The sequence below is a fragment of the Mobula birostris genome, chromosome 4 (genome assembly GCF_030028105.1).
Source record: "Mobula birostris isolate sMobBir1 chromosome 4, sMobBir1.hap1, whole genome shotgun sequence".
In the NCBI taxonomy this organism is placed as follows: Eukaryota; Metazoa; Chordata; class Chondrichthyes; order Myliobatiformes; family Myliobatidae; genus Mobula; species Mobula birostris.
In genome coordinates, this window is record NC_092373.1 from 51,769,498 (window position 1) to 51,795,312 (window position 25,815).

Sequence of the window (25,815 nt, forward strand, 5' to 3'; positions counted from 1 at the left end):
TTGAAGTTTGTTCTAGATGTTTTTTCAATAAAAATAATAATGAACAGTTTCATTTAGAACTGGAATGGTAAAATGAGTCAATATTAGTTCATTGCCTTGTAATAAAGAAGTTCCAGGGGATTATAATATCTTAGAATTCTGAAATAAAAGTCTGAAATATGAATAAAGTAAATGAAAGACAAGCAGTTAACCTGTTAGTTTCATAAACTTAATGAAGCTATGTAATGATAAGTGAGCAATATCTAGTAATTTAAAAAATAACTCAAAGTGCAATTAAAAATAAAAATTCCACAGATAAAATTCTCCATGAGGCTCTCAAACTAAATTAATATTGTGTTAGTTTTAGGGAAGTAGGTGGATGTAAAAGGAGGGTGTGAAGATGGGAGTACGCAGGACATCTTCAAGGAGTGGTGTCTCAGAAAGGCAGCATCTGTTATTGAGGACCCACAGCACCCAGGGCATGCCCTTTTCTCACTGTTACCATCAGGTAGGAGGTACAGAAGCCTGAAGGCACACACTCAATGATTCAGGAACAACTTCTTCCCCTCTGCCATCCAATTCCTAAATGGACATTGAACCCATAAACACTACCTTACTTTTTAAATATATAGTATTTGTTTTTGCACAATTTTAATCTATTCAGTATATATACTGTAATTGATTGAATAACTGATTTTTTTCTTCCTCTATATTATGTATTGCATTGAACCGCAGCTGCTAAGTTAACAAATTTCATGACACATGCCGGTGATAATAAAGCTGATTCTGATGCTAATTCAGATGCTTAGAATTGTAAAAGCACAAGAACAGGTTCAGCACAATGAGAGGTAAAATATTATTTATTTATTGAGATACAGCATGAATTAGGCCGTTCTGGCCATTCAAATCATATTGCCCAGCAACACCCGATTTAATCATAGCCTAATCACAGGACAATGACCAATTAACCTACCAAGTGGTACGCCTTTGGCCTGTGGGAGGAAACCAAAGCACCTGGAGGAAACCCATGCAGTTATGGGGAGAACATACAAACTCCTCACAGACAGCAGTGGGAAATGAACCTGAGTCACTGGTACTGTCAAGTGTTGTGCTAACCACAACGCTACTTTGCCGCCCATACTGTGTCTCCAAATATGAGGTGGAGGGATATTAAGTAGTCCACTTTCATGGGAAAGGCAAAGTATATTTTTAAAAATAGGAAACTTTGATAAAAGTTTGAAAAAAGACAAAAATAATAGATAAGGAAAGGTAAGAAAGGAGATATTGTTATTCTGAAGGACTAAAATTCGAGAAGGTTAACATGCTGATTGAAAAGCAATTATTGTCAACTTTTACTGCAAAAGATCTGTAGAATGTTAGTATAAAAGGTCAAAGTTCATCTCCACAATATTTGCTGCTGAGTTACTACAAGTACCCACTGGGTTCCACTATGATGCCTAACAAGCAATTGCACAACTCTACGGTGAACTACACTGATCTTGAGATTGATAGAGGCATTAACACCAATGCAGCTTATGTCCAATGCAATTGCACAGTTCAGACAGATCATGTTGTCAATTTGCACACATCACTGATTTGTTGTCAGATTTGTCAAGCTGGACCTTGACCTTGCAGCTAATGCCTCATCTTATCCTTTTAGGCAAGAAGAAATACTTGCAACCTCTTGCCATCTACTGTTGTACAAAGGAGGTTACAGACTAAATTTCATTCTTTCTTACGAGAGAGCAGCAGTCTGAGCAAGTAGGTGAAGCCCCAAAGATTTTGAATTTGCACTTAAGCTGGGAGGCCATCATTTAACCCAAGTATTTTGTTGTTCTGGTTGACAGTTTATTAACAGCAATCAAGGAGAGAACATAAGCAAGAGTGTTAAATGAGGGAACTGAGGGAAACAGAACACAAACAAAGCACTGTAACAGTTATGAAATAAGGAGCTGTAGGAAATGCCCAGTAGCTCTGAACGTACTGATGGAGGGAAAAAACTAGAGATAGCAGACAAGGCCAGTTCTGATACAGAAAACCCAAGTTAATCTGAAGTTGTAGATGTCCTGAAAACTGTAGTCAAGTGGAAGATGAAATGCTGCTAGTTAAGCTTACAATAAGCGATAGCATTACAGTACAGGAGGCCACAGCCAGATAGGCCAGAACGGGAAGGAGAATTAAAGTGTTTTAAGACCATAAGATATAGGAGCAGAATTAAGCTATTTGGCCCAAGGAATCTGCTCTACCATTTCATCATGGCTGATCCAATTTTCCTCACAGCCCCAATTCTGTCTTCTCCACGTATTCCTTCATGACCTGACCAATCAAGAACCTATCAACCTCTGCCTTAGATATACATAAAGACGTGGCCTCCACAGCTGCCTGTGGCAAAGAATTTCACAGATTCACCACTGTCTGGATAAAGAAATTCCTCCTCACCTCCGTTCTAAAAGGACACCCCTTTATTCTGAGGCTGTCTCCTCTGGTCTTAGACTCTCTCATCATAGGAAACATCCTTTCCACATCCATTCTTTAAAGGCCTTTCACCATTCCATAGGTTTCAATGAGTTCACCCTTACTCTTCTGAGCTCTAGTGAATTTAGAGCCATCAAACGCTCTTTGTACGACAAGCCATTCAATCCTGGAATCGTTTTTCTGAATCTCATCTCTAATTTCAGCACATTCATCTACGATAAAGGCTCAAACCTGCTTACAATACTCCAAGTAAGCCCTCAACAGTACTTTACAAAGTTTCAATATTACATTCTTGCTTTTATATTCTAGTCCTCTTGAAATTAATGCTAACATTGCATTTGCCTACCTCACCACAGACTCAATCTGCATACTATCCAAAAATAGAATTTTATAATTGCAATGACATGTCCAAAAGCAGGTAAAGATTAATGGTTTTTGAGAGACAGGAATACTGTATGGTAAAATGACCAAGGTCTTAAACTAGTGGCTTAGTTGACATAACACAACATTTGAAAAATTATTGAACATGGCCATTTATGAAAGTTTCAGATTCATATTTATTTATCACATGCACATCAAAACATACAGTGAAATACATTGTTTGCATAAGCAAGCAACACATCCAAGGATGTGCTGGGGCCAGGCCGCAAGTGTTACCAACCATTCTGGTGCCTAGACAGAAACCCATAATTTTCCCCAGAAAAACACAACAACAATGGAATAAGACAACAGCAAAACAGGCCCCTTTCCCACACTCTCAACCTTCTTCCAGGACTGCATTCAGATCCTAAAACTGACTATCACAGCTATATCCTTGCACTGCTATCACACTGCATACTTGAAGGGCCTTCTTCAGATGCATGACATTATCTCTTACTTTGTATCTCATCTTCTTTAGAAATGGCAAAGCTGGATCCAGCAGTCTGTTATGGCACTCTCGAATTTCTTCCCGGTCAAAACAAGTAAACAGATAACCAGCAATTTCCACTTATGAAATGAGTTCTGGATTTGGGTATTGCAGGAGTGAGGGGCATAAAATGTGCTCCCTTGCTCAGATGACAAGCAAATACTAAACACAGTTAACATTAGCTGGTGGCAGTAATCATATAAATGAACAAACAAGAGGTTCTGCAGATGCTGTAAATCTAGAGGTTGATCATTAAGGGTCTCAGCCCGAAACGTTGACTGTTTATTTCCATCCATCGATGCTGCCTAACCTGCTGAACAAACAGCCTTAAGTTGACATATCTGGAAGCAGGTACCTGCTTTTTAATGGGTGATCCAATTTAGCCTTCACTAAGTTTTATTTAAATTATATGCACCCTTTCAGTTCCTGATCTGGTGTAGGGAAGGTTACACTCCTTAAAGGAATGTAATGAAGATTTATTGAACGAATTTATTATGATGAGGAAATTGTCCTATGCAATGTCATTGAGTAGATCAGGCTCAAGTTCAAGCAGATTGGGGAAAAAGGCGGGGGGTGATATAATATAAATTTATATGTGATTTAACAATGTAAGCACTGAAAGAATGGCTTCCTATATGTTGGGGTCAAAGCCTGAAACTAAGGTCCTGATGAAGGGTCTCGGGCCAAAACATCTACTGCTTACTCTTTTCTATAGATGCTGCCTGGCCTGCTGAGTTCCACCAGCATTTTGTGTGTTGCTGTGATAAGGAGAGTTTTCTGAATTATTTCAATCATTGGGCATTGGATGTTGGATAGCTGACTGGGATTGTTATATTTTTAGATAGGAACAGCATCTAGACATATATAAATCACATGGACAATTGTAAAAGAAATATATCAGATGTGATCTTACTGAACGGTTAAGTGTGAAGAGCAGAATTTAATATTTCTGTTCCCACTTCTTAAATTCCCAACTTAGAATGTTCCTTCTTGTCAGACCTAATTTCAGCTATAGTGCAAAGATGGCAATCTTGCCACTGCATCAGTTGGCCACAGATTCAAACTTCATTCCAGAGATTTGGGCTCGTTTCAGAGCAGCACTAAAAAGTTTAGCACAGAGTGCCAAACTTTGTACAGGATGTTAAATCAACACCCCAAATAATGGAGAAACAGACGCTGGACTCTGCAGCAACAAACAATCCGCTTGAGGAACTCAGCAGGTTGATTAGCATTTGTGGAGGGGAAAGAACTGTCAATGTCTCAGGTTATGAAGCTGGTTTCAATCTGAAATATTAAAAACCCCTTTGCTCCCCAGAAATGCTACCTAACCTGCTGAATTCCTCCAGCAGATTATTTGCTGCCCCAAATAAATTCTAACACCCCAAGAGAAGCTTGTGATGATCCTATGTTTCTCCACCCAATATTCACATTAGCAAAACAGATTAACTAGTAGCTATCACATTGCTACTTCCACTTTGGGAGCATATTGATAAGTTTCTTATTATTCAACACCAAAAAATGCGTTGAGTCATGCTGAGTCATAAAATAAATGAAATAATCTACTTTTTCTTTCTCACCATAAAATTCTTACTTTATTCCACATGTAAAAGATAAAAATCTGGAATGCACACTATTAGATCAGAATCAGAATCAGGTTTATTACCACCGGCATATGAGGTGAAATTTGGCAGGCTGCATCACTGTCTGGTATGGAGGGGCTACTGCACAGGACCGAAAGAAGCTACAGAAGGTCGCAAATCTAGTCAGCTCCATCTTGGGTACTAGTCTACAAAGTACCCAGGACATCCTTAGGGAGCCCTGTCTTGGAAAGGCACTGTTCATTATTAAGGACCTCCAGCACCCAGGGCACGCTCTTTTCTCACTGTTATCATGAGGTAGGAGGTACAGAAGTACAATGCAATACATGATCTAGCAGAGAGAATCAAAATAAAATAAAATAAAAATAATAAATAAACAAGTAAATCCATCATGTATATTGAATAGATTTTTAAAAACATGCGAAAACAGATGTTTAAAAAAAAGTGAAGTCGTGTCCAAAGCTTCAATGTCCATTTAGGAATCAGATGGCAGAGGGGAAAAAGCTGTTCCTGAATCACTGAGTGTGAGCCCTCAGGCTTCTGTACCTCCTACCTCACGGTAACAGTGAGAAAAGAGCGTGCCCTGGGTCATGGAGGTCCTTAATAATGGACGGTGCCTTTCCGAGACAGGGCTCCCTAATGATGTCCTGGGTACTTTGTAGACTAGTACCCAAGATGGAGCTGACTAGATTTGCAACCTTCTGCAGCTTCTTTAGGTCCTGTGCAGTAGCTCCTCCATACCAGACAGTGATGCAGCCTGTCAGAATGCTCTCCATGGTACAACTATAGAAGTTTTTGAGTCTATTTCTTGACATACCAAATCTCTTCAAACTCCTAATAAAGTATAGTCTTCTTTATAACTGCATCGATTGTTGGGACCAGGTTAGATCCTCAGAGATCTTGACACCCAGGAACGTGAAACTCCTCACTCTCTCCACTTCTGATCCCTCTATGAGGATTGTCATGTGTTCCGTCATCTTACCCTTCCTGAAATCCACAATCAGCTCTTTCGTCTTACTGACGTTGAGTGTCAGGTTGTTGCTGTGGCACCACTCCACTAGTTGGCATATCTCACTCCTATATGCCCTCTCGTCACCACCTGAGATTCTTCCAACAATGGTTGTATCATCAGCAATTTTATAGATGGTACTTGAGCTATGCCTAGCCACACAGTCATGTGTATATACAGAGTACAGCAGTGGGCTAAGCACACATCCCTGAGGTGCACCTGTGTTGATCGTCAGCAAAGAGGACATGTTATCACCAATCCGCACAGACTGTGGTCTTCCGGTTAGGAAGTTGAGGATCCAGTTGCAGAGGGAGGTACAGAGGCCCAGGCTCTGCAACTTCTCAATCAGGAATGTGGGAATGATGGTATTAAATGCTGAGCTATAGTCGATGAACAGTATCCTGACATAGGTGTTTGTGTTGTCCAGGTGGTCTAAAGCCGTGTGGAGAGCCATTGAGATTGTGTCTGCCATTGACCTATTGTGGCGATAGGCAAATTGTAATGGGTCCAGGTCCTTGCTGAGGCAGGAGTTCAGTCTAGTCATGTCTAACTTCTCAAAGCATTTCATCACTGTTGATGTGAGTGCTACTGGGAGACAATCATTAAGGCAGTCTACATTATTCTTCTTAGGCACTGGCATAATTGCTGCCTTTGTGAAGCAAGTGGGAACTTCCGCCCGTAGCAGTGAGAGGTTGAAAATATCCTTGAATACTCCGGCTAGTTGGTTGGCACATGAATACAAATATATTTGCTGAAACAACCTCTCTTTAGAAATGTCCTTCATATTTCCCGATAGCCACAGAATAAGACCATAAGACAAAGGAGCAGAAGTTAGCCATTCGGCCCATCGAGTCTGCTCCGCCATTTTATCATGAGCTGATCCATTCTCCCATTTATTTAGAATAGAAACATAGAAAATAGGTACAGGAGTAGGTCATTCGGCCCTTCGAGCCTGCACCGCCATTCAGTATGATCATGGCTGATCATCCAACTCAGAACCCTGTACCTGCCTTCTCTCCATACCCCCTGATCCCTTTAGCTACAAGGGCCATATCTAACTCCCTCTTAAATACAGCCAATGAACTGGCCTCAACTGTTTCCTGTGGCAGAGAATTCCACAGAATCACCACTCTCTGTGTGAAGAAGTTTTTCCTCATCTCGGTCCTAAAAGGCTTCCCCTTTATCCTCAAACTGTGACCCCTTGTTCTGGACTTCCCCAACATCGGGAACAATCTTCCTGCATCTAGCCTGTCCAATCCCTTTAGAATTTTATGTGTTTCAATAAGATCCCCCCTCAATCTTCTAAATTCCAGCGAGTATAAGCCTAGTTGATCCAGTCTTTCTTCATATGATAGTCCTGCCATCCCAGGAATCAATCTGGTGAACCTTCTTTGTACTCCCTCTATGGCAAGAACGCCTTTCCTCAGATTAGGGGACCAAAACTGCACACAATACTCCAGGTGTGGTCTCACCAAGGCCTTGTACAACTGCAGTAGAACCTCCCTGCTCCTGTACTTGAATCCTCTTGCTATGAATGCCAGCATACCATTTGCCTTTTTCACCGCCTGCTGTACCTGCATGCCCACTTTCAATGACTGGTGTACAATGACACTCAGGTCTCGTTGCACCTCCCCTTTTCCTAATCGGTCACCATTCAGATAATAATCTGTTTTCCTGTTCTTGCCACCAAAGTGGATAACCTCACATTTGTCCACATTAAATTGCATCTGCCATGAATTTGCCCACTCACCTAACCTATCCAAGTCACCCTGCATCCTCTTAGCATCCTCCACACGCTAACACTGCCGCCCAGCTTCATGTCATCCACAAATTTGGAGATTTTTTTTATTTCAAAATATACTTTATTCAAAAATAAAATTACATACAATAAATCATTCAATAACTTCCCATCCTTTACATACGTTTCCATCATAGTCTGTACATATCCATACTTATGGCCACCCACGTGGTACTCCAGTTGTTCACCTTACCACATCATTGTTGAGGGGTATACTACCCGCCACCCGACCCCTCCCACTCCCGCGGGTGAAGAAACCTATACCGTGGTCCTTCCCCACCGGGCCCTTGCAGTGGCTGCACCGAGTTTCAGTGCGTCCCTCAGCACGTACTCCTGCAGCCGAGAATGTGCCAATCGGCAGCATTCTGCCACGGACATCTCCATGTGCTGGTAGATCATCAAGTTTCAGGCCGACCAAAGAGCATTCTTCACCGAGTTGATGATCTGCCAGCATCACCGGATGTTGGTCTCCGTGTGCGTCCCCGGGAACAGCCCGTAGATCAGAGAGTCCTCTGTTACGCAGCTGCTGGGGATGAAACGTGACACTAGCCCGTCCATCCTCCTCCACACCCTCTCTGCGAACTGACAGTGTGCAAAGAGGTGGGTCACAGACTCCTCCTCACTGCAGTCCTCCCGTGGGCAGTGGGGTGCAGAGACGACGTTCCGGGTGTACAGGTTAGATCTGACTGGGAGGGCCCCTCTCACCGCCAGCCAGGACTTGGAGATGCTGCATTTAATTCCCTCATCTAAGTCATTAATATATATTGTAAACAACTGGAGTCTCGGTACTGAGCCTTGAGGTACCCCACCAGTCACTGAATATTATAATTATTTATGATTTATAGAATATTATAATTATTTTACTGAATCATCATAGCAACCAAGTGCCATTAATTACCCTATATAATGTGAGGAAGACACATACGGTGGAGAGTTTTAGAAATCAGAGGTTCAAATATACCCAAATCTCCACATCATGTTACACTTATCAAGCAGAATGGCACAATTAACTCATTCTGTACCCAAAGATATTTATTATTTCATCAATACTGTTTTCTTCACCTGCCTGTAGATCTTGTTCCATGTACTGACCAGTTGTTCACTGGAACAAGGGGAGGAAGTCTGAGAGGTGATTAAGTAATACATCTGAGACCTTCATCAACAGCTGGTTATTCAAGTCAAGTCAAGTCACTTTTTAATTGTCATTTCGACCATAACTGCTGGTACAGTTTATAGTAAAAACAAGACGTTTTTCAGGACCATGGTGCTACATGAAACAATACAAAAACTACCTGAACTACGTAAAATAACACAAAACTACGGTAGACTACAGACCTACCCAGGACTGCATAAAGTGCACAAAACAGTGCAGGCATTACAATAAATAATAAACAGGATGATATGCACAGTAGAGGGCAGTAGGTTGTGTCAGTCCAGGCTCTGGGTATTGAGGAGTCTGATAGCTTGGGGGAAGAAACTGTTACATAGTCTGGTCGTGCGAGCCCGAATACTTCAGTGCCTTTTGCCAGATGGCAGGAGGGAGAAGAGTTTGTATGAGGGGTGCGTGGGGTCCTTCATAATGCTGTTTGCTTTACGGATGCAGCGTGTGGTGTAAATGTCTGTAATGGCAGGAAGAGAGACCCCAATGATCTTCTCGGCTGACCTCTATCCACTTCAGGGTCTTGCGATCTGAGATGGTGCAATTTCCGAACCAGGCAGTGATGCAGCGGCTCAGGATGCTCTCAATACAATCTCTGTAGAATGTGGTGAGGATTGGGGGGGGGGGTGGGAGATGGACTTTTCTCAGCCTTTGCAGAAAGTAGAGACACTGCTGGGCTTTCTTTGCTATGGAGCTGGTGTTGAGGGACCAGGTGAGATTCTCCGCCAGGTGAACACCAAGAAATTTGGTGCTCTTAATGACCTTTACAGAGGAGTCGTCAATGTTCAGCAGAGAATGGTCGTTCCATGTCCTCCTGAAGTCAAGAACCATCTCTTTTGTTTTGTTCACATTCAGAGACAGGTTGTTGGCTCTGCACCAGTCCGTTAGCCACTGCACCTCCTCTCTGTATGCTGACTCATCATTCTTGCTGATGAGACCCAGCACGGTAGTGTCATTCATGGGGGGAGAAAAACTGAAGTGGACAAAGCATTTCAACTGCATGATGGGTTCACTTTTAATCTAATGGTTATGGTAGAATACACAATATTTCCAAAGGCTATTTGTTGTATGTCCTCTCCCTGCTAATTACCCTTGATCTAAATGCTAAACCTGCTAAAGCCTACCACAGCAAAAATGGAAGCATTTAATCTCAAAGGGAATGCAGTAAAGCACAGAAATGCAGCACCAATCACTCTGCAGCAGGCAAAAGGTGAAGTTGCACATATCTGACTTCCATAGATCCTCAAAGATTGATCTGAAAACTGCTGTCAGAACTAATAAGAAAATATAACTTAAAGAACAACATAATTAGATAAATAAATAAATAATCTAACATTGCAGAGTATTTGTGTAATTTTATTGTGACACTAATACATTTATATTGCACATTAGAACTGTAAACAATCAAGTTACCTGGGTTGATGGATCCTTTAAGGGAGCCAATTATATTCTGTATTGTCCTATATTCAGAGACTTTGCCCACTTCCAGCTTGATGGTTTTTCTAACTGTATTAAAAGAAAATAGGTAGAGACTGAACAAAGGATCATAAGAAAAGACAATCACCACCAAGTAAGCAACACACATAAAAGATGCTGGTGAACGCAGCAGGCCAGGCAGCATTTCTAGGAAGAGGTACAGTCAACGTTTTGGGCCGAGAACCTTCGTCAAGACAAGAGTCCTCTTCCTAGAGATGCTGCCTGGCCTGCTGCGTTCACCAACAACTTTGATGTGTGTTGCTTGAAATTCCAGCATTTTCAGATTTCCTCGTGTTTGCACCACCAAGTAAGGAGCTTTGAGCACAATTTGCCATTTATTTTCATTCATTTACTAATGTGGACATTATTGCCCACCCCTCATTGTCCCTGTGATGATGTTGGAACCCACCTACTTAATAAACTTTTACAATGTTTTTTTTGCTGAGGAGTTTCAGGAATCGGTCTCAAATGGGAGGTGATACATATCAGGATAGCATGCAGACAGCAAGGTTCTCAAGCACTTGCTACTTTTGCCTTTGTAATTGGGAGAGCTCACATTAGGAGGTCAAATGACAGTAACTTTCTACAAGTCAATTTGTGTCCTCTACATTACTCCCTTTTTCAATCAATAATTAACAAATTAAATTGTAGAACTGGATCCAGCACAACATTGGATCTGTCAACAGCCTGTACATAATCATGGAAGCAACATCAGACATTTGAAATTAATTTGATGTCAATTGTATTTTATTACTTTTTTACACATAGGGCTTGTTTATTTGTATTTATGCATAAATAACTCATGCTTACTTTATTGAAAACATCACCTTTAAGCCAATCAGAAGTCAGAATATAATTAAATACTCTGAAACTGCACTGCTAGGTAAGACCATTTTAGTGCAGTAATGTTCTGAACGACAGTCCACATTATTCAAACAGATCTCGTGGCTAAACAGTTAAACTGTTGTAGATACAAAATGACGTTTTCTCAAAGCACCGTAGCTGTACTGAATATCAAGCTTTTAACATTTTCAGACTGTGGCAATCAGTTAAGTTAATTGCTGTCTCATTTCTGTTCTTTAAATAACTGTCAATCAGTCACCATTTCACTTAGAAGGAATACTGATTGATTGACACCTTAGTGAGTCACAAACAAAAAAAGCTCCTCAATCACTGATCACGTGTAGAAGATCAGTGGAGATTTGGAAAAGAAAGCAGTTTGCTGTTTAAAAACTAACAAAAATAATTCATTTACTAACTTTTTTTGCATTGAAATAATTAAAACTTTTTAATAATTACTGCAAACAACAGGAATTCTGCAGATGCTGGAAATTCAAGCAACACACATCAAAGTTGCTGGTGAATGCAGCAGGCCAGGCAGCATCTCTAGGAAGAGGTGCAGTCGACGTTTCAGGCCGAGACCCTTCGTCAGGACTAATTGAAGGAAGAGTTAGTAAGAGATTTGAAAGTTGGAGGGGGAGGGGGAGATCCAAAATGATAGGAGAAGACAGGAGGGGGAGGGAGTGGCCACACATTTTAATTCCACATCCCATTCCCATTCTGACATGTCTATCCACGGCCTCCTCTACTGTAAAGATGAAGCCACACTCAGGTTGGAGGAACAACACCTTATATTCCATCTGGGTAGCCTCCAACCTCATGGCATGAACATTGACATCTCTAACTTCCGCTAATGCCCCACCTCCCCCTCGTACCCCATCTGTTATTTATTTTTATACACACATTCTTTCTCTCACTCTTTTTCTCCCTCTGTCCCTCTAAATATACCCCTTGCCCAACCTCTGGGTTCCGCCACCCTTGTCTTTCTTCCCGGACCTCCTGTCCCATGATCCTCTCGTATCCCTTTTGCCAATCACCTGTCCAGCTCTTGACTCCATCCCTCCCCCTCCTGTCTTCTCCTATCATTTTGGATCTCCCCCTCCCCCTCCAACTTTCAAATCTCTTACTAACTCTTCCTTCAGTTAGTCCTGACGAAGGGTCTCGGCCTAAAACGTCGACTGTACCTCTTCCTAGAGATGCTGCCTGGCCTGCTGCGTTCACCAGCAACTTTGATGTGTGTTGCTATTAATTACTGCAGTTACTTTGTAATTTTAACTAGATATTTTGCTTAATTATTGAATGGTTCCGATCTTGGGACAGAAATGAGGTGATGAAAAGCTCACTACTACAAAGACAGAAATCAATAGCAGTTTGTGGCAAACACTAGTACAAGAGTAAAACTAAAAAAATTATGGATGCTGTCTAAGACCTAGCAGAAATAACACAATGCTAGTGTTTCCCCAAGAATTTGTTGTTATGGAAACACTGAATGACATGACAATACTGTAGTCACATATGCACTCAATGGCCACTTTATTAGGTACCCTCTCCACCGAATAAAGTGATTACTGAGTGTATGTTTGTAGTCTTCTGCTGCTTTAGCCCACCCACTTGAAAGTTCAAAATGTGCATTCAGAGATGCTCTTCTACACACCACCATTGTAAAAAAAAAAAATCATTATCTGAGTTACAGGCACTTTCCTGGTCAGCTTGAACTAGTCTGGCCAATCACCGCTGACCTCTCACATTAACAAGGCATTTTTGCCCACAGAACTGACACTCAGGGGATTTTTTTTTTTTTGCTTTGCACACCATCCTCTGTAAACACTAGAGGCTGTTGTGTGTGAAAGTCCAGGAAATCAACAGTTTCTGAGATACTCAAACCACCCTGTCTGGCACCAACTATTATTCCACAGTCAAAGCCACTTAGATCACATTTCTTCTGATAATTGGTCTGGATTGTGATTGCATGCTTTTATGCATTTAGTTGCTGCCGTATGATTGGCTGATTAGATATTTGCATCAATGAACTCTTAAGTGGCCACTGAGTGCAGGTACCCATTAAACCGGGCATTAAGAGCTAGGATTTGGCCATTCCAAGGCAAGTCATTTTTTTTCACTAATAGGATGGTAAATCTTAACTATTGCAAAACAGCCTCTCTGACACTGAAAATTATGTGAACATAATTAAGTGCGATGACATTATTTTTGTTTTTATTTGTATTTATAATTAATACTTGTGGATTGAAAAAGATAAATATTTAATTCACTTTACTATCTGATTTATCTGTAACTATCACATTCCTCTCAATATATTGTGCATGATATGACATTAGATTAGATACGGCTATGGAATTCTGGATGCTGCCACTCAGCTGGATGGGCTCGTCTTGTTTTGAGTGGATAAGAGATGCAGCTGTCTCCGGTAAGACTCGCGGTGGTGGCTTGTGTGTTTACATCAAATATATATACTCATCGCTAGTGGAGTTTGTGGCTGTTAGATGCAGACCATTTTATGTACCACGGGAATTCACCACTGTCCTTAAAGTCGGTGTCTACATTCCCCCCAGCGCTAATGCTAAGGAGGTGCTCTGTGAACCGTATGGGGCTATTAGCGAACTGCAGGACGTACACCCTGATGGACTGTTTATTGTCGCCCGAGATTTTAATCACACTAACCTGAAGTCAATGCTCCCCAGATTCCATCAGAATGTGGACTTTGCAACAAGAGAAGAGAACGCGTTGGACCTTGTTTACACAAACATTCCCGACGCGTACCGGTGGAGCCCTGCCCCCACCTCGGTTACTCAGACCACATCTCTGTTACGCTAATCCCAGCATACAGACCACTCGTCAGGCGCTCCAGACCAGTTCAGAAGCAGGTGAAAACCTGGCCAGCAGGAGCCATCTTTACTCTCCAACACTGCTTTGAGCACACTGACGGGCACGTGTTCAGGGAGGCTGCAGCTGATGGTGACCCTACCAATTTAGAGGAGTACACAGCATCAGTGACTAGCTACATCAGCAAGTGCATTGATGATGTCACTGTGGCCAAGACCATCACTACACGCGCTAACCAGAAGCCATGGATGACCACGGAGGTGCGTGCGCTGCTGAGGACCCGTGACTCCGCCTTCAGAACAGGCGACAAGGCAGCCCTAACAACAGTGAGGGCCAGACTGTCCTGGGCCATCAGAGAGGCAAAGAGTGCACATGCCCAGTGAATCCACAGCCACTTCCAGGACAGCGGCAACACTCGGCACATGTGGAAGGGCATTCAGGACATCACCAACTACAAGACAACACCACCTGCCTGTGGTGGTGATGCCTCCCTCCCAGATGTGTTGAACAACTTCTACGCTCGGTTTGAGGTGGTTAATGCGCACGCCCCGGTCGTGCATGCAGTCTGGTACAGCCGTTCCGATCTATTCTTACTTTCTTCTTCTTACTTCTTAATTTACGTTTTTTTTGTTTTTTTTTTCACGGTAACACGTCGAAGCTGCATCATCTCTAACATGCTGGTGAGAGAGTTTTATTTGGGTTTTCTTTAGCGCTGGAAATGGTTACATCCCGACACGCGGGACAGAAGCAAGGTCGCATTGTGTGTTCCATGGACCAGCAAACACCGGCCGGCTTAGCGAACAGAGCGGTGGACACCCCTGCTGAAATCCGGAGGAAAACACACAGAGGGGGATCACAAAGCCGAGGAAAGAGGACTGGGTCGAGACAACAGAGACTTTTGGAGAAGAGGAGTTCGGTGGGTAATACCGTTCCGGCTGACCGGAAGTGCACTGAGAGCGGTAAGTGTAAAGGAGTTGGATGCTTACTGTTCTGGTTAACAAGGGATGGTGCAATCCAGGGCATATTACGATCGAGGAACGTGTATGCAGACTGGATATTGAACTTTTTACTGTTGGACTTCGGCCACATTCCACCGTGATACAACATTTGGCGGCACGGGAGGTCGTTCTTGCCTGTGGCCATCGAATATGCAGCTCCTCCAGTGGATGGTCAGACACCCTGAGCCAACAGACTGGTTCTGGACTTATTTTCCATCTGGCATAGTTTGTATTTTGTTGTTTGATTGTTGGGGGTTTTTGTATTGCTATATTTACGCTCTATTCTTGGTTGGTGCGGCTGTAATGAAACCAAATTTCCCTCGGGATTAATAAATTATATCTATCTATCTATCTAATGACGTGGCGGCGAGGAAGGCCACCCTTCCTCCAAATGACTAGATGCTGTGTCTTACCGTGGCCGATGTGAGGAGAACCCTGCGATGTGAGTCAACCCATGGAAGACTGCTGGACCAGACAATATTCCTGGCAGAGTTCTTAGAGGATGTGCAGACCAGCTAGCAGAGATTCTCACTGACATCTTCAACATCTCCCTGAGCAGCACCGTCGTTCCTACGTACTTCAAGGCCGCCACCATCGTCCCCATGCCAAAGAAGTCTTCAGTGTCCTGCCTCAATGATTACTGTCCCCTTGCACTCACTTCCATCATCATGAAGTGTTTCGAGAGACTCGTCATGAGGCACATCAAGTCCCTGCTGCCTCCCTCACTGGACCCCTGCAGTTCGCGTACCGTCCCAACCATTCAACAGACGACACCATTATCATCACCATCCACCTGGGCCTAACCGACCTGGACAACAAAGACACATACGTTCGAATGCTGTTCATAGACTTCAGTTCAGCATTCAACACAATCATTCCTCAGAAACTGATTGGAAAGCTGAGCCTACTGGGCCTGAACACCTCCCTCTGTAGCTGGATCCTAGACTTCCTGACTGGGAGACCTCAGTCAGTCCGGATTGGAAGCAGCATCTCCAACACCATCACACTGAGCACGGGAGCCCCCTAGGGCTGTGTCCGAAGTCCACTGCTGTTCACTCTGCTGACCCAGACTGTGCTGCAACACACAGCTCGAACCACATCATCAAGTTCACCGATGACACGACCGTGGTGGGTCTCATCAGCAAGAACGATGAGTCAGCATACAGAGAGGAGGTGCAGCGGCTAACAGATTGGTGCAGAGCCAACAACCTGTCTCTGAATGTAAACAAAACAAAAGAGATGGTTGTTGACTTCAGGAGGACACGGAGCGACCACTCTACACTGAACATCAACGACTCCTCTGTAGAAATCGTTAAGAGCACCAAATTTCTTGGTGTTCACCTGGCAGAGAATCTCACCTGGTCCCTCGACACCAGCTCCATAGCAAAGAAAGCCCAGCAGCGTCTCTACTTTCTGCAAAGGCTGAGAAAAGTCCATTTCCCAACCCCCATCCTCACCACATTCTACAGAGGTTGTATTGAGAGCATCCTGAGCAGCTGCATCACTGCCTGGTTCAGAAATTGTACCATCTCGGATCGCAAGACCCTGCAGCGGATAGTGAGGTCAGCTGAGATCATCTTCCCGCCATCTCAGACATTTACATCACATGCTGCATCTGCAAAGCACACAGCATTATGAAGGACCCCACGCACCCCTCATATAAACTCTTCTCCCTCCTGCCATCTGGAAAAAGGCACCGAGCATTTGGGCTCTCATGACCAGACTATGTAACAGTTTCTTCCACCAAGCCATCAGACTCTTCAATACCCAGAGCCTGGCTTGACACCAACCTACTATAGCCTCTATTGTGCCTACTGTCCTGTTTATTATTTATTATTATTTATTGTAGTGCCTGCACTGTTTTGTGCACTTTATGCAGTCCTCAATAGGTCTGTAGTCTAGTGTAGTTTTTGTGTTTTTCATGTAGCACCATGGTCCCGGAAAACGTTGTCTCATTTTTACTATGTTCTGTATCAGCAGTTATGGTTGAAATGACTTGACTTGACTTGACTTAAGTATTTTTAACTGATACTTTCAGATTCAAATACCATGCAATTCAGAAACAATTGTTTAATCTGTTTAGTTAAAAGATTGCCCTTGTCACACAACTCTCTCAAAGAGATTATTGCTTCAAATGCTTTTCTAATTAAATTAAATTAAATTAAATTAAATGACTAGGCAAAGAGCTACAGAAAATCTGTGAAAATGGTTGGTGTAATGATTAGATGTCATTGTTCTTCAGTGCTCAGCACTAAATACAGAACAAAGCAAAACTTGCCCAAAGAATGACATTTAATGTACAGAAACTTGTCGTGCAAAAAGTTATTTTTAAAAATATTGAACACCTTTCACTCCATCTTTCCCCTTTCCCAATAGCTACCATGTACCATTTCCAAGATATGCTACAACTGTGAAATCACAACTGTATGAAAAAGTCTTAAAACATGCTTAGGACCTACACCCCTAGCACACTATTACTATCAGGACAGTTTTCCAGCAAGTTCCTATAAAAAAGGATTGATAATAGAACACAACCATAAGCTAAAACTCACCCAATTACCTCCCCACCCCGATCTATCTTGCTATTCCTGGAAAACAGTTCAGAGACCTGGTGTAAGCTAACAATCTCCAATTAACATTTGCCTGTTCCTCTTCTCATTTACCTCTGAGCTCTTCTCTGGTACTAACCTTTGAAAATAATTCAGGCACTACTACTAATGGCTACTTTTCTGAGGCATTACTAAAATTGGAATTCCTGTTTTAAGCTGTAGTATTTTTATTCATTGCTAGAGTTTGCGCTTTGTTGGCAAGATCCATCTCTAATTACTTTAGGTAAATTGCAGTCCTTGAGATGGATATTCTAATGTTATTATCATTAGGTGAGTAGTAACATTAATCTGATAGTAACTTGCAATGATGAAGAATACTGACAGATCTCTAAGTCAAGACGGTGTCTGATTTGGGCATGATGTCATTCCTATAGAGCTTTTATAATGAAAAATGGGCTTGTCATGGAACATTGGGAGATAACTGAAGTACAGTAATCATTACACCAATTATCAGAAGCCTCATGCATACTGGATCATGAGACTTTTTAAGATGGATACAAATGCACTGGGAATTAGCTCCATTTTCTGTGCAACTGCTCTGTTATCTAAGGTGAAACATGAAGGGGAAAAAATATAGAAACTTCTGCCAAGGATGTGGGATTTCAACTATAAAATGAGAATAGAGAAAGGAGATGGAATTGTTCTCCTTTGGGCAAAAACAGTTGAGAGAATTGATGGAAGTGCACAATGACTGATTTAGATAGGGCAAATGAGGAAGGTTTTACCCAACAGTAGATCATTCAAGGACCAGGAGGCAGATAGATGTATTACTCTAGCCAAAAGGTACAAGGATGAACAAGGATTTTTTAACAGAGTTGTTACGTCTGGAAGTATGATGCAATCAGAGTCAGAACTTCCAAAAGATAGAATAATTTCCTGGATTACATGAAAAGATGAGGAAATGAAACTGCAAGAATTGCTCTATAAGGAGCTGACAAAAAGTCATTGGGATAAATGTTTGCCTCTGTACAAATAACATTGTGGAAAGTGATATCATTTGTCTGAAGAATAAATATTATTGTCTTTTCAGGTTGTCTTTGCCGGTAATAAAATAAAGCATGAAAATAATAGAAAGTGGAGAGATGGAAGGGTGATCACGCAAACAAAGAAGAAGTAAAATTGTCACATAGCTAAATCAAATTCTTTCAAGCAAAATGTAATAGACAACATTATTTCAAGAGTTGAATTGTAAGGAGGTAATCAGTGATGAGATACAAACCATAACACAGCCATACAGGTTTGAAACTGGTGATGACTACAGAATTGTAAATATTCTAAATGACAACTTCTTATAAGGTATTATTAAAAAAAACATGAGCAGCTTGCATTTCCAGAAGTAAGCAAATCAAAAGTAATGAGTTCAATACCAATAACAGAGCCTCAGCTGCACTTAAGAAACTCAATACTAAATAAATTCTCAGGGATTTACAGCTATCCACAACCATGTAGAATCACCAGGCAAGAAGTTTTTGTGACACAATCATTTGAGGACTCTGGAGAAGAATGAGTGGAAATCGTGAAATTAATATGGTACATACGTTCAAAATAGGACTAGATAATCAGAGACTCATTAATCATACTACATATTCCATAAAACAATAAATGAATTATTGTGTAAGTTGCAAATTAACTGCAAAGTAACTTGGAATTGCACATGAAAATCAATCAGAATCAGACAATTGATCAAAGCATTGAACGTTTTGGAGCTAGTGACAACTTAATGGGATAATGGAGAAGTTTATTATAAGCTCCACCTAGACTTCCAAATAAAGTTTTACAACAATTCTTCTAATAAGAACAAATCATGGGAAGTAGAAAAAATATTTTCTGATAGGTTAAAAAAATTAGTTTGGTAGGTTAGGTAAAGGTCAGTTGGTGAGTGGGGATTAACATTAGAAACTATATTTCTAATTTATATCCTTGACACGGCTATACAAATTCAATGCAGATTAGAAATATTGGTTAAAAATTATTTAAAAGGGAGGAACACAGTATTTAAAAGAGGCAGCACAGAAAATGAAAACAAAGTTGAAAAATGTACATCAAAGCTGAATAATTATATACCCTTTGATGACATTACTGTTAAATATACTTTCACATTTGATTAAATGTGTTGATTACATTTCAGTCACTTACATCAGAGATTACAAAAACATTGATATACAGTATCTCAATAACAATGACAGATGGTAACTCTGTGGGCAAGACCAAGTTGGCTTCAAAAAACTTCCAAAGGAGTTATCTGGATAGATCTTAATTATTTTTTATATAGAATAGTACAGCACAGTACAGGCCCTTTGGCCCACAATGTTGTGCTGACCCTCAAACCCTGCCTCCCATATAAGCCCCTACCTTAAATTCCTCTATATACCTGTCTAGTAGTCTCTTAAACTTCAGTAGTGTATCTGCTTCTACCACTGACTCAGGCAGTGCATTCCACGCACCAACCACTCTCTGAGTAAAAAACCTTCCTCTAATATCCCCCTTGAACTTCCCACCCCTTACTTAAAGCCATGTCCTCTTGCATTGAGCAGTGGTGCCCTGGGAAGAGGCGCTGGCTGTCCACTCTATCTATTCCTCTTAATATCTTGTACACCTCTATCATGTCTCCTCTCATCCTCCTTCTCTCCAAAGAGTAAAGCCCTAGCTCCCTCAATCTCTGATCATAATGCATACTCTCCAAACCAGGCAGCATCCTGGTAAATCTCCTCTGTACCCTTTCCAATGCTTCCACATCCTTCCTATAGTGAGGTGACCAGAACTGCACACAGTACTCCAAGTGTGGCCTAACCAGAGTTTTATAGAGCTGCACCATTACATCGCGACTCTTAAACCCTATCCCTCGACTTATGAAAGCTAACACCCCATAAGCTTTCTTAACTACCCTATCCACCTGTGAGGCAACTTTCAGGGATCTGTGGACATGTACCCCCAGATCCCTCTGCTCCTCCACACTACCACGTATCCTGCCATTTACTTTGTACTCTGCCTTGGAGTTTGTCCTTCCAAAGTGTACCACCTCACACTTCTCCGGGTTGAACTCCATCTGCCACTTCTCAGCCCACTCCTGCATCCTATCAATGTCTCTCTGCAATCTTTGACAATCCTCTACACAATCTACACTATTTCTGCACTATTTAAGTCATACAGTTACATTGTTCAAGGCCATGCCACTGATCAGAACTTTTTCACTTGGCTCCATGACCACCTTGGCTACAGTGGTCAGCTTTCAAAATGTGGAGAAGTTTGGTTCAGGGAAATACTGGATGTGGTTGGGAAGGCTGATGGGTCCTATTGAGGAACATCAGCATCAGAAAAATATTACCAGTTAAACATCATGTGAGACTGAAACAATGAGGTTTCAAGATTCCCCATCCCAAGCATATACTTGGAAAATGTCTAAGCTATTGAAAGCAAGCTGCATGAAGTTAAGATTAGACTCGCCTAGAAACTTAGAAAGCCTACAGCACAATACAGGCCCTTCAGCCCACAAAGCTGTGCCGAACATGTCCCTACCTTAGAAATTACTAGGCTTACCCATAGCGCTCTATTTTACTAAGCTCCATGTACCTATCCAAAAGTCTCTTAAAAGACCCTATCGTATCCACCTCCATCACCATTGCCGGCAGCCCATTCCACGCACTCACCACTCTCTGAGTGAAAAACTTACCCCAGATATTTCCTCTGTACCTACTCCTCAGCACCTTAAACCTGTGTCCTCTTGTGGCAACCTTTTCAGCCCTGGGAAAAAGCCTCTGACTATCCACACGATCAATGTCTCTCATCATCTTATACACCTCTATCAGGTCACCTCTCATCCTCTGTTGCTCCAAGGGGAAAAGGTCGAGTTCACTCAACCTATTCTCATAAGGCATGCTCCCCAATCCAGGCAACATCCCTGTAAATCTCCTCTACACCCTTTCTATGGCTTCCACATGGCCTACTAAAGGGAAATGAGAGAGTAATGTGTGCTTTGTCTTACAGAGACAGGGCTTACACCTGCTTAACCTGACTCTGTCACAGAATTTTAGGGCTTTTCAATTCCCTGGTGGGCTGCACAGCATCCTCGGACAAAGTCAGGGACAGAGGGATCTGCTTCTAAATCAACTTCTTGTAGTAGGTACTTGGACTTGATGTTCCCATAGAATTCCTGTTCGCCAGACCAAATATATTTAAGTGCAATCCCTCTTACCTGTTGTGGGAATTCACCTCCTAAATGCAATTTACATCCCACCCCAGGCAGATGTGAAGCTTATACTTGAGGAACTACACTCTGCTATCAGTAGCCTCGAAACAGTGTAGCCTGAAATCATAGACAGGGTCTTCACCACGCCAATTTTAATGATATCAAAATACTAGCAACATGTCTACTGTCCTAGCAGATGCACAACCAACCTTGGTGCACAATGATCAAAGAGTCCCACTTATCAATTCCTGACCACATTATGGAAAATTAGACCATCATCCTGTCACGAGGAATTCTGCAGATGCTGGAAATTCAAGCAACACACATCAAAGTTGCTGGTGAACGCAGCAGGCCAGGCAGCATCTCTAGGAAGAGGTACAAGGGCGACGATATCCTGACGAAGGGTCTCGGCCTGAAACATCGACTGTACCTCTTCCTAGAGATGCTGCCTGGCCTGCTGCGTTCACCAGCAACTTTGATGTGTGTGACCATCATGCTGTGTTGTTCCTCCCTCCTTACATTCAGAAACTGAACCATGAAGAGCTGGTGCAGGAAGTTCTACAGTGTTGACCTAAGAAAATAAATAAGCCCCTACGCCAATACCTTTGAGTTACTGGTCTTGTCTACATTTAAAGACTCAGAGGCCAACCAGAACAAGTATACCACTGTCATCACAGACTTCATCAGCCATTAATCAGAGGATTATGTACAAATAAATTCAATCGAAGTGTTCTCCAGATGGAAACTAGGAATGAACCAAGATACCATCTTCCTTCTGAAGTTCAGGTCTGTGGTATTCAAGTTGGGTGACCCTAACCTGAACAGGATATCTAGGTATGACCATTGCAAAGCCATCATGGATATCAAGAGATGATACCAGACCACTAAAGTCCCAGGTTATCCATACAAACAGCCAATGTGTGTAACAAGGGTTGCTTATTACAACAGGTGTGCAAAGAATCACAAGTTTTAACACAACCTCTATTCCAAAACATAGTATGTCCTGGCACCAATAAATAAAATAGATTACAACCAAAAAGTGATATACTTGATATAATTTCAACACACTGCAATCTTGGATAATCTGGGAGCTGAAAGATTAGCTGACTGGTTGTTTAAAAAAAGACCTTGCTGGGCTACTTGTCCTCTGTAGAAATGTTTCTGCAAGGAAATACCTTTGACCACAAATCCATCAAGCAGTGGCCAGCATGAAGTGTCTTGAAATTTCTGTGGGAGAAAGACACGATGGATTCTTTGGGATGGTTTCCCCAGTAGAGTTGAAGTCACTTGACAGAATGCCTGGTCATGAGAACTCACAAACAAGCACCAAGACTTTGCTTGGCTGGCAAGTAGAGGGGCTCTCTATCATATCTTTTCTAAGCAACCAGTTTCATTCTCAGTGTATGCTGCCCTTGAATGCCTGATCAGACTCCTTCAATCACGCACTGAGTCAGTGAGGCTGGCCGGTGGCCTCGCTTCTGTGTCTTGTTCGCTCTCCTGTCATTGCTGTTTTAGTAATCCTCTCCTACACATTGTTTTTGTTCATTTTCAATCTATGATAAATTCTGTTTACAAACAGATTTCAGGAATGGAACCCTGTTGCAATTTAGGGATTGCCTGTATGCATTACAAATAAAATATTTATTGAAATAAAATGAGATGATAATCTGAAAATTCTAACGCACTGTATAGTATAAAACATTATTGAATTCTAAATATCAAAATAATTGTGTTGCATTTGTCAAGTTTTTTTGCTAGGTACTGTCTAAGAGAATTTCCAAAGTAATAATTTCTTCAATGGTTCCATAACTTTAAGAAATTCATGTGCAGAAAAAGTTAATTTGAAACCATTACCAAACAGATTTGTTTTTCACTAAATCAAATGAATGAGCTAATCACACTACTGTCTTATGATATTCCTTGTTTATATTAAACTTCATTGAGGATAACTGTTCGCAAAAATAAGCATGAGAGTAAAATTATGTACTCATTTAATTTGACAGCAATGGTAGAAAAATAATGTGCACCATAATTTGTAAAAATGTTGACTTTGTTTAACTGTTTTCAATTTAATTTAATGCTCAGTGTTCCAATTCTTGCATGATTCATTCATGTAAGACCATAAGACATCGGAGCAGATTTAGGCCATTCGGCCCATCAAGTCTTCTCTGCCATTCCCCCTTGGTGGATTTATTATCTCCCTCAAACCCCATTCTCCTGTTTTCTATCCATAACTTTTGTCGCCCTGATAAACCAAGAACCTATCAATCTCCGCTTTAACTATATCCAATGACTTGGCCTTCACAGCCATCTGTAGCACTGAATTCTACAGATTCACCACCCTCTGGCTAACAATATTCCTCCTCATCTCTGTTTCAAATGGACATCTGTCTATTATGAGTCTGTACCCTTTGATCCTAGACTCAACCACTATCGGAAACATTCCCTTTATATTCACTCTGTCTAGGCCTTCCAATATGTGATAGGTTTCAATGAGATCCCTCTCATTCTTCTAAACTCCAGCGAGTACAGGCCCAGAGCCTTCAAACGCTCTTCAAGTGTTACTATATCATTTCCTGGAATCGTTCTTGTGAACCTCCTCTGAACCCTCTTCAATGCCAGCACATCTATTCTGAGATAAGGGGCACAATACTCAAAGTGGAGTCTGACTGATGTCTTGTAAAGCCTCAGCAACACTACACAGCCTTGCTCTTGTATTCTAGTCTACTCAGAATGAATGGTAGCATTGCATTTGCCTTCCTTACCAATGACTCATCTTGCAATTTAACCTTTAGGGAATCACGCACAAAGGCTCCCAAGTCCCTTTGCACCTCAGATTTTTGAAATTTCTCCGTTTATAAAATAGTCAACCCTTTCACTTCTTCTACCAAGCTGTATTACCGTACACTTCCCTACACTGTATTCCATCTGCCACTTCTTTGCCCATTCTCCCAATCTCTCCAAGTCCTTCTGTGGATGCCCTGCTTCCTCAATACTGCCTGCCCCTCCACATTGCTTTGTATCATCTGCAAACTTGGCCACAAAGCCACCAATTCCATCATCCAAATGGTTGACATATTATATGAAAAGAAACGGTTCCAATATTGACCCTTATGGAATACCATTTGTCACGAGCAACCAACCAGAATAGGCCACCTTTATTCTGACATTTTGACTCCTGCCAATAATCCAATCTCCTATCCATGCTGTAATTCTCCTGTAATACCATGGCCTGTTAAGCAGCTTCATAGGCGGCACCTTGTCAAAGGCCTTCTGAGAATCCAATTAAGCAATATAGCAATATACACTGACCCTGCATTGTCTATTCTGCCTGTTATTTCCTCAAAGAAATCCAACAGATTGTCAGGCAAGGTTTCCCCTTCAGGAAACAATGCTGACCTTGGCCTACTTTATCATGCACCTTCCAGTATCCCAAAAACACTATCCTTAATAATTGACTCCAATGTCTTCCCAATCTCTGAAGTCAGACTAACTGGCGTATAATTTCCTTTCTTCTGCGTCCCTCCCTCCCTCTCTTCTTAAAGAGTGGAGTGAAATTTCCAATTTTTCAGTCCTCTGGAACCATTCCAGAATTTAGTATTTCTTGAAAGATCATTACTAATGCCTCCACAATCTCTTCAGACACCTCTTTCAGAACCATGAGGCCTTGTCCATCTTGTCCAAGCGATTTATCTAGCTTCCCAAGCAGCTTCTCCTTAGTAATAGCAACTATATTCACTTCTTCACCCTTCACTCTTGAATTTCTGGCACACTGCTAGTGTCTTCCATAGCAAAGACTGATGCAAGATATTATATTCATCCACTATTTCCCTCTCCCCCATTATTACCATGCCAGCATCATTTTCCTGATCCAATATCCAATCTCACCTCTCTTTACTCTTTAAGTATCTGAAAAAACTTTTGATAACCTCTTCGATAT

General features: G+C 41.7%; 1 protein-coding gene across 10 annotated transcripts in view; it reads right to left on the reverse strand.

Annotated features, from left to right (window-relative positions):
* Positions 1 to 25,815, reverse strand: part of LOC140196330 (inactive N-acetylated-alpha-linked acidic dipeptidase-like protein 2) — a 993,804-nt gene that overhangs the window by 269,674 nt on the left and 698,315 nt on the right. For all 10 annotated transcript variants that reach the window (XM_072255337.1, XM_072255335.1, XM_072255333.1 and 7 more), the window contains one exon: positions 10,339 to 10,431. In XM_072255337.1, coding sequence (XP_072111438.1) covers positions 10,339 to 10,431 — 93 coding nt within the window. The remainder of the gene's footprint in view (positions 1 to 10,338; positions 10,432 to 25,815) is intronic.